We start from the raw sequence: 8,630 nt of genomic DNA on the forward strand, positions 1-8,630 counted from the left end.
AATTGGCGAGAATGGACTGCCGATTTAATTGGCGTTCAGCCCGAGGGCCCTCGGGAAGGCAAGGCCGATACCGCGAAAGTGAGGCATTCTTGGCTAAAACTGGTCAGAGGAAACACCAACCCGTGCCCTCAGGATGCCAATGACATGGTTGTGCAGCAGTACGCGCGGGCCTATTTTTGGTATGTACTAACCAAGGTAGTCTTCTCAGATGCAACCGGGAACTCAGCCCTCTGGATGTTCTTGGAGCCACTTAATAACTGGGATACCCAGTATAGCTGGGGTTCGGCCGCACTAGCATACTTGTATCGTCAGGTAAGAGATATTTGCAACCAATTATTTTGCATTTGTCATGCGCCTCCATATCTAACATGTTTGTTTGATTGCAGCTTGACTTGGCGTGTCGGAGGAAGGGAGGTACATCCTCATTGTCTGGGTTTGTTTGGAGCCTATCCGTGTGGATGTGGGAGCGGATCCCGGTTGGACGGCCCGTTTTGAAGAACCCCCTCATGGCAAACCCATGGGGTAATCATGACGGGTTGCATGATGATGACCCATATCGGCGCCCTACGCTTGCTTACTATTGGGAACAAGTGACAGTCTACACAGGAAGCTCGCATGTGCGATACAAGTGCTATATGAATGAGCTGGACACCTTGACTGCTGAGCAGGTTTTGAGAAGTTCGATGAGATAAAATTTAGTCAAGAATGAAACTTATGTAGCTAACAATGTATCTCTTTGTTTTGCAGGTACATTGGTTGCCTTATGTGGAAGATCGTGACTTTGATCTTAATGAGATGTGCACGCGTGATAGCCATCTTTGGCGGGCGAGGTGCCCAATGATATGCTTCTTCGCAGTCGAGTGGCACTTTGTAGACCGTGTGGCAAGACAATTTGGAAAAAGACAAGGTATTCCAATTGAGGAGAGCAAGGAGGAAATGCTATCTCTGCATCGGTAAGCAAGCATGCCTTGAGTATGTAGTAGAGCATTGAATAAGTCAATGTTTGCTAATGCTTTGTCCGTCCCGTGCATCATTTGTAGGTTCGATCGAAGGAACAATCAGGATATATCGGATTGGGCAAACAAACACCGTGCGTGGATAGAAATTTGGAATCAAAGAGACACGTTAGTGCAATCAGAGAATAGACCTCACAATCAGTCAGCATATCAGAAGTATCAAGTGTGGTATGCGGATCGTTACCGGTTAAAGCTGAAGCCAGGTTGGACTCACGAGGAGTGGTCGGAGTTGGTGTCTGAAGACCCGGAGACTGCAGAAGGTTATCATACCTTCGACACGGCTGTGAGAGACACCAGAGGGGCTCATGTTGACTACGCACCGATGCATGACGAAATGGTAGTCTGTTTGACCTATTCTAACATACTTGCATCATGTTGTCTTCTTTCAAATACATAAGTTTGGTGTGTTCATGAATTGCAGGGCAGAGAGTTTCTTCTGTGCGTCAACGATGCCAATGTTGCACTGAGTCATCCACCTGGTGGTGCATTATCTGAGAGGACTCTTAGGAGCACGATGGAGGTTAGTCGCAATATATTATAAAAGTTTTTTTCGCGGATTAGTTATTTGCATCTCATATCATAGCATATTTTGTGTTGTCGCAGAAGTTCAAGAAGCGGTTCCATAAGATGGCAGCTATGCTTTCTTGCCATGGTGCTCAGTCCAGTGACGTGTATGCACCAGGTAGCCGCGCCACCAGAGCTAATAAACGGTGTTATGTCCAGAACGAAGAGGACATAGAGGAGGAGGTCAATGAAGAGGAGCCAGCACATCAAGAGGAGCCAACACATCATGATGAGCATGAGTATGATGCAACACATCAAGAGGATCATGAGTATGATGTTGATGCTCCACAACCATCACAGGTTACACAACCGACACAAGGCAATGCCCGCTCTAAAAAAGGCAAAGCAATAGCTAAGACACCGGGCCAGAAAGGTAGAAAGAAGATATGGAACACTCAATTCCATAGTCCGGAGTATCCTCATCAATTTATGCCTGCGGGAATGCAAAGATATAAGTCCAACATTGATGCAGAGGCGGAGGAGGCTAGCGAAGAGGAGGAGCATGAGGCTAGCGAAGAGGAGGAGCATACACTTGCAGAACTTGCAAAGAGAGGAAGGAAGAAGTGAGCTTGTTGTAGTTTGTTTCAATGAGCTTGTTCTAGTTTGTTTCCATGAACTTGTTGTCGTTTCTTTCCATGAACTTGTTGCCGTTCGAATTAAGTTGCACCGGATTCGTGAAGTTGCTATGAATGTTTGACATGAATGATGTGATTTATGTTAATTGTTGTTTCCTGTGATTTAGTCATTTATATGAATGTTTATATGAATGTTTGACATGAATGATGAAATCTGTATTTAGTCATTTATATGCATAGGGAGCCAGACGCCAGGGTCCATGGCGTCTGGCTATAAGTCAGGGGACCAGACGCCAGGGTCCTTGGCGTCTGGCTGTAAGTCAGGGGACCAAACGCCAGGGTCCTTGGCGTCTGGCAGTCTGCTGACACCAGAAACAGGGTAAAGCAGGGGAGCCAGACGCCAGGGTCCTTAGCGTCTGGTCCTGGTGCAGACAATACTTGCTTTTTCACTTGTAGTTTTGTCTTTTCACTTGTAGTTTCGAATATCATACATACATAAGCATTGCATGGTCTTTTCATAACACTATAGTTGACAAATGACAAACATAGTTCAAATTACAAACTTAGTTCATGACCACGATGGTCTACGATACAATGTCTCGAATGACATAGCAAATTACAAACATAGTTCAAATTACACAAATAGTCTCGAATGAGAAGTTCATTACATACAATGTCTAGAATGACATAAGTAGTTCATGACCACGATGGTTGAAACGACATGAACATCACATATAACTCGGTTTCCTGTAGCAATGCAAGTCAACAACCCTTTTCCATTTCCATTCTTCCAGCATTTCTTGAATCTTGTCATCATCAGTTATGTCAACCAATTTTCTTTCCCCGGGGCCATCTGACTTCCTCCTGCTGACGTAGTACACAAAATCCTCTTCCTTCAACCCTTGCTTCAACATGAATTTAGTCTTCAACCAATCGAAAGTGAGGTCCACTTGACTAACTTGCACAATACATGGAGACAAGCCATGCACATGAACAATAGGGCTAAGCACCCACTGAGTTTCGTTAGCCATCTACAACACACAAATCTCTTAGTAGCTAACCTATGATACATTAAACCACGAGGAAAACAAACTAGGGTTTTCACAAAAGTATGATAAATTAAACCAACCAAAAAATGGGGGTGGAGTTGATTTACCTTCTAGTCTCGAAATCCTGAAGATCCAACGGTGAAACCGGACCGATTTGTGAGAGATCTGAGGGGGGGTTAGGGTGCTGGACGAGGGAGTGACGTTGGCAGGGCTAGAGGTGAGAGTGGGTGGATATGAGTGAAATGAGAGGGGTAGAGGTGGAGATGAATGGATGAGAGGGGTAGAGGTGGGCCCAAAATCTTATCCACTCGAATCTTATCCATCAGACAAGAATGCTTTCTGGACACCAGACGCCAGGGTCCTTGGCGTCTGGATGACCATCAGACACACCAGACAACTTGTCTGGTCACCTGCGTGAGCATAACAAGCCAGACGCCAGGGTTCCTGGCGTCTGGATATGGACAACCAGACGCCATGGACCTTGGCGTCTGGATGTCCATCAAACACACGTCTGCTCACCTGCGCGACACACCAGACGGCCTGTCTGGTCACCTGCGCGAGCAAAGCAAGCCAGACGCCAGGGTTCCTGGCGTCTGGGTGTGGGAGGCAGACGCCACGCACCTTGGCGTCTGGGTGTCCATCAGACACACCAGACGGCCTGTCTGGTCACCTGCGCGAGCAAAGCAAGCCAGACGCCAGGGTTCCTGGCGTCTGGGTGTGGGAGCAGACGCCACGAACCTTGGCGTCTGGGTGTCCATCAGACACACCAGACGACCTGTCTGGTCACCTGCGCGAGCAAAGCAATCCAGACGCCAGGGTTCCTGGCGTCTGGGTGTGGGCCTGGTGTTTTTGCACACAGCTTGTTAAAGTTTTTGCTTAGCAACTAGCAAACACTGTTAAATATGAACAAAGCATGCTACTCTCAACCAAAAATATGAACAAAGCATACTAACTAGTCTCGAATGACGAACATAGTTTGCACATAATCTCAAATAGTCTCGAATGACAGAAATAGTTCATGACCACACAAGGTCTCGAATAATAAGTTCATACATTAAACAAAGTCTCGACAGTTCATCATCGACGCCGGTGCCTTTCCATTTGTCTACTGAGTAGTACGGGGCCACTTTCCCTTCTTGTCACGTGCCTCGTCCTCCTCTCGTGCATCGCGAGCCCTTGCAAGTTTTCTTGCCCTCTCTTCTTGATGAGCCGCCTTCTCTTTGCGTGCCCTCTCTTGCTCACGCTTCTTGCGCTCACGAGCCTCCTTCTCACGACGCTCCCGCTCCAATCCCCGTGCATAGGACTCCTCGAATCGGCGCTGCCTCCGTAACCAATCTGCACGTTGGTCCTCTTGGACATCTTTTGGTACCTCGTGATCTATCCAAGTGAAGTACTTGCAAAGTGGAGGAGGGGACTACATATAAACCATGATTTTGTTAGACATATGAGTGACAACTTGTTGATGTTTTTTATATGTACACCTAACATACCGGTGGTATGTCATATGCGTTAGTTGGCCTTCGACGATCATGTGCATAGTTGGAACACACGAAAAACCTTCTACCTTCTGTCCATGACTTGTTGCGGTCAGTGGACACCTTCAGCTTGCAAACATCACCACACCAACATGGTGGTGTGGGCACATCCTTCTCCTTCTCCTTGTCCAAACTGGCCTCCAACCACGTCTTCGGCATGTCCTATTGGTCCGCACACGCCGGCCTCGTCCTGGAACCGGATGAAGCCATGCCTACAAAAAGAACAATTGTTAGCACAAGACATAAAGAGAGCAAATGTGTAAATACAGTAAATGAATAAATGCTAGGAATTGTATGAAAAAATAATATACCATTATTATTAGATCAACCATCTGGATTAAGCAAATAACCGAAGGCCGATCCATTATCAACCATTCCTCTACGACCACCTCTAGCACTTGTGCTTCCTCTTCGACCACCACCACCTCTAGCACTTGTGCCTGCTCGACCACCACCTCTAGCACTTGTGCTAGCTCGACCACCACCTCTAGCACTTGTGCTAGCTCGACCACCACCTCTAGCACTTATGCTCCCTCTACGAACACTAGCACCTCTAGCACTTGTGCTCCCTCTACGACCACCACTACCACCTCTGACACTCGTGCTTCCTCGACCACCACCATCGTCACCTCTTCCACCTCTTTCACCATCGGTGCCGCCTCCACGACTTGTTTTTCTTTTTTTGGTTTTCTTATTTTTGCATGTCCGCTCATTGTGTCCCCCTTCACCGCACACCCCACAGTTGATAATGTCAGGAGCCTCCATGAAATGACCGCTACCAAATTGTTTCATGCCAGTGTATCCAGCCAGGTCATCTATATCACCCCTGAACCTCTTAGTTCTCCTTCTACCCTTCGTCTCCACCTTCAGAAGAGGGTCTGGCCTAATATGAGGGCCATGGTACTCAGGCCACTGTGATTGGTCCAAGAAAGGGTGAAATCTTGGCGCCCATGTCAACCTAGTAGCTTCCACATGGAACTCTTGCATCCTCACGGTTTTTCCATCATTAACATGTATGTTTCTCGCCTTCGCCGCCGTTATCAAATGCGATCATGGCCAATGATACTTACTAGGCCTCTCGCACTGGCACCACCGAGTCTTCAGTTTCACCTCAAATGCAGCACCACCATATTGTCTACCATCTCGTGTTGTGCCACCTGGCTCATCAATTTGATAGATCATTTCAAGTCTATCGAATATGCTAACTTGTTGCCGTGAAGACTTTCTTGCTTGTAACTGCAACCATTCATCAACCTTTTCCGGATAATCCTTTTTTTCACCTATCCATTTTGCAGTCTCTTCAGAATGCCTCTGAAAGTACTCATTAAGCTTGAAGAAGGTGTACTCCACTATTGCAGTCATCGGCAAAGCACGAGCACCCTTCAACACATTGTTGAAACATTCTACGAGATTGCTCGTCATGTCGCCATATCGCCAACCACCATCGTCATGAGCGCGTGCCCACTTGTGCTTCTCGCTTAAATTCCTAGTTAAGAAGTCTTTTCCCCCTTCGTTCACCGCTGCAAAGAGTTTGTTGTACCGAGCATCGAAACCTTGGGTGGTGAAGGCCACACATACATGGGTAAGGTCTTTGCTGAGCTCCTTGCTCTTACATGCCTGGTAAAAGTTGGCCACGAAATGCCTCATGCACCATCTGTGGTGAAGCTTTGGAAATCCTGGAATAACAATATCCATTGCCTTGAGTATGCCATGATGTCGGTCAGATATGATGCACACCTCCCTAGCCCCAATCACGTTGTGCCTAACATGACCCATGAACCACTCCCAGTTGTCTTGGTGCTCGGAAGGCACCAAAGCAAATGCACACGGCAACACGTTATCGTTTGATGAGTGCGCCATTGCTACCATTAGTGTGCCCTTATATCTACCGGTCAAGAACGTGCCATCTATAGACAAGACCGGACGACAATGCTGAAACGCCTCCACACATTGTCCATAACTCCAGAAGGCACGGTGGAACACTCCCTCGTGATCCTCGACCACATGAAACATGCCCGGGTTCCTATGTGCAATGGCGGCCAACAACCTTGGGAGCTGGTTGTATGCTTCTTCATAACCACCGTACAACATCCTAATAGCATTTGCCTTTGCCTTCCATGCCTTCCCATACTTGACTTCATAACCAAATTGTTTTTTCACCATCCGCATGAGAAACCTCACTTTCACAGTGGGATCAAAGGCTATGTCTTTCATCCATTTGTATCCAAGATACTCAGATGTGAGTTGACGGTGTGTCTTTCTAAGTCGTTTCGATGGCGGTTTGCATCTATGAGTGGTATCACAACTTGTTAACACCCATTCTTCGGTTTCTTTAAGCTTTCTTGCACGAACCTTCCATGTGCATTCCTTTTGCTCACACACCACGGTGTAACGCAACTTCATGTCGGAGTGCTCAACATAAATTGGCCTATGGTTTCGAATGGCATAGTCAGCCAACCAAAACTTCAGCATAGGCAAGCTCAGAAACTTCAATCCTTTCTTCAAATAAGCATTCTCGTCCTCATTCTCCACCCTTGGTTCTCCTGGATCCGGGCATGGTGTTGGCTCAATCGCCGTCATTCTCATTCCACCGTCAACAACAGCTTTATGGGCAAGGCTGAGATCTTTAAACAAGTGAGTTCTTTTTTGTAAGCCCGTCAGCTCAAAGTGGATTTGGTTCTCCTCCTTTGTGAATCCATCCTCGTCCAACTGTTCAACTGGACCCTCGTCATCCGAGTCATACGCATATTGACGCCTAAAAGGCAAGTCACGATCCATGTCCTTTTGCGCTATGTACACATCCAAGTCACCAACATCATTGCCATGAAACCCTTCCTCTTGCTCTTCGTCGTCATCATAAGCATCTTCATCCTCTTGAATTACTCCGTCACTAGCAATCACCTCAACTTCATTTGCTTGGCTAGTTGGTGGTTGGCTAGAAGCATTGGGGGCATACAACTCAACCTCATTTGCTTGGCTAGTTGGTGGTTGGCTAGAAGCATTGGGGGCATAAAACTCAACCTCATTTGCTTTGATAGTTGGTACACGGGGACGTGGTGGGGGATAAATATTGGGGGCATCAACCACAACCCTATGCTCAACAAGTGGCACCATTGTCCTCTCGCTCATGTCATCCATTGGGGAAGAGACATGCCGGTTCAAATCAAAGGTAAACCGAGGAGATTCAACCTTGGTGGCAAACAATTCAAGTGACTTATCTTCCGATTGGGATACTTTTTCCTTGTATACATCCCAATGCAAATCCGAGGTGATAGGCATACTTTTCAAGCGAGATTTGGCTCCAACTCCAACATCATACCTTCCTATTAACTTAACATCAACATTGGTGTCCATCCACTTCAAGACTTGTCTCACTTTTGCAACAACATCCTCATAGCTAGGGCTTGTATCAAAAACCAATGGTTCCTCACCCGTGTCGGCATTGTTACTCAAGAATGCCTCCTTGTCAATGTAATGAACATTAACAAGTCTCTCCATCTAAAATAACATGAATGCATTTAAGACTTCAATGAGAATTGGTGTTTATCCAAATACATCTTATTATATCCAAATCATATCAACACTAAATTATTGGTGATGTCCACAAAAGTATCACTAATTAACACACTAAGCAAAGTTAACCCTAATCACTAACTAACCCTAACCCCCAATCTTTCTACTCAACAAACATATATTCCTACTACACACCATGCATAGCACTATATTATCAAAGTTAACCAAGCCATTCACACTAACATAAGGGGGAGAAAACATGAACTAGGGTTCCACCAACATGTATAAAATACAACCAAAATAACAAGACTTAACAAAAAATAATTGGATGATTTGAGGGAGATTACCACAAGCAACAAAGTGATGGAAAGATCCACC

The 8,630-nt window shown here is 46.2% G+C and overlaps 1 protein-coding gene across 1 annotated transcript; it reads left to right on the forward strand.

Moving 5' to 3' along the window:
• Positions 1 to 506: 506 nt before the first annotated feature.
• Positions 507 to 1,413, forward strand: LOC119279466 (serine/threonine-protein phosphatase 7 long form homolog). The gene is made up of 3 exons (XM_037560694.1): positions 507 to 668; positions 748 to 953; positions 1,041 to 1,413. The coding sequence occupies exons 1-3, from the start codon at positions 507 to 509 to the stop codon at positions 1,411 to 1,413; spliced, it is 741 nt and encodes a 246-aa protein (XP_037416591.1).
• The last annotated feature ends 7,217 nt before the right edge of the window (positions 1,414 to 8,630 follow it).

The sequence above is a fragment of the Triticum dicoccoides genome, chromosome 3B (assembly GCF_002162155.2).
Source record: "Triticum dicoccoides isolate Atlit2015 ecotype Zavitan chromosome 3B, WEW_v2.0, whole genome shotgun sequence".
Taxonomy (NCBI): domain Eukaryota; kingdom Viridiplantae; phylum Streptophyta; class Magnoliopsida; order Poales; family Poaceae; genus Triticum; species Triticum dicoccoides.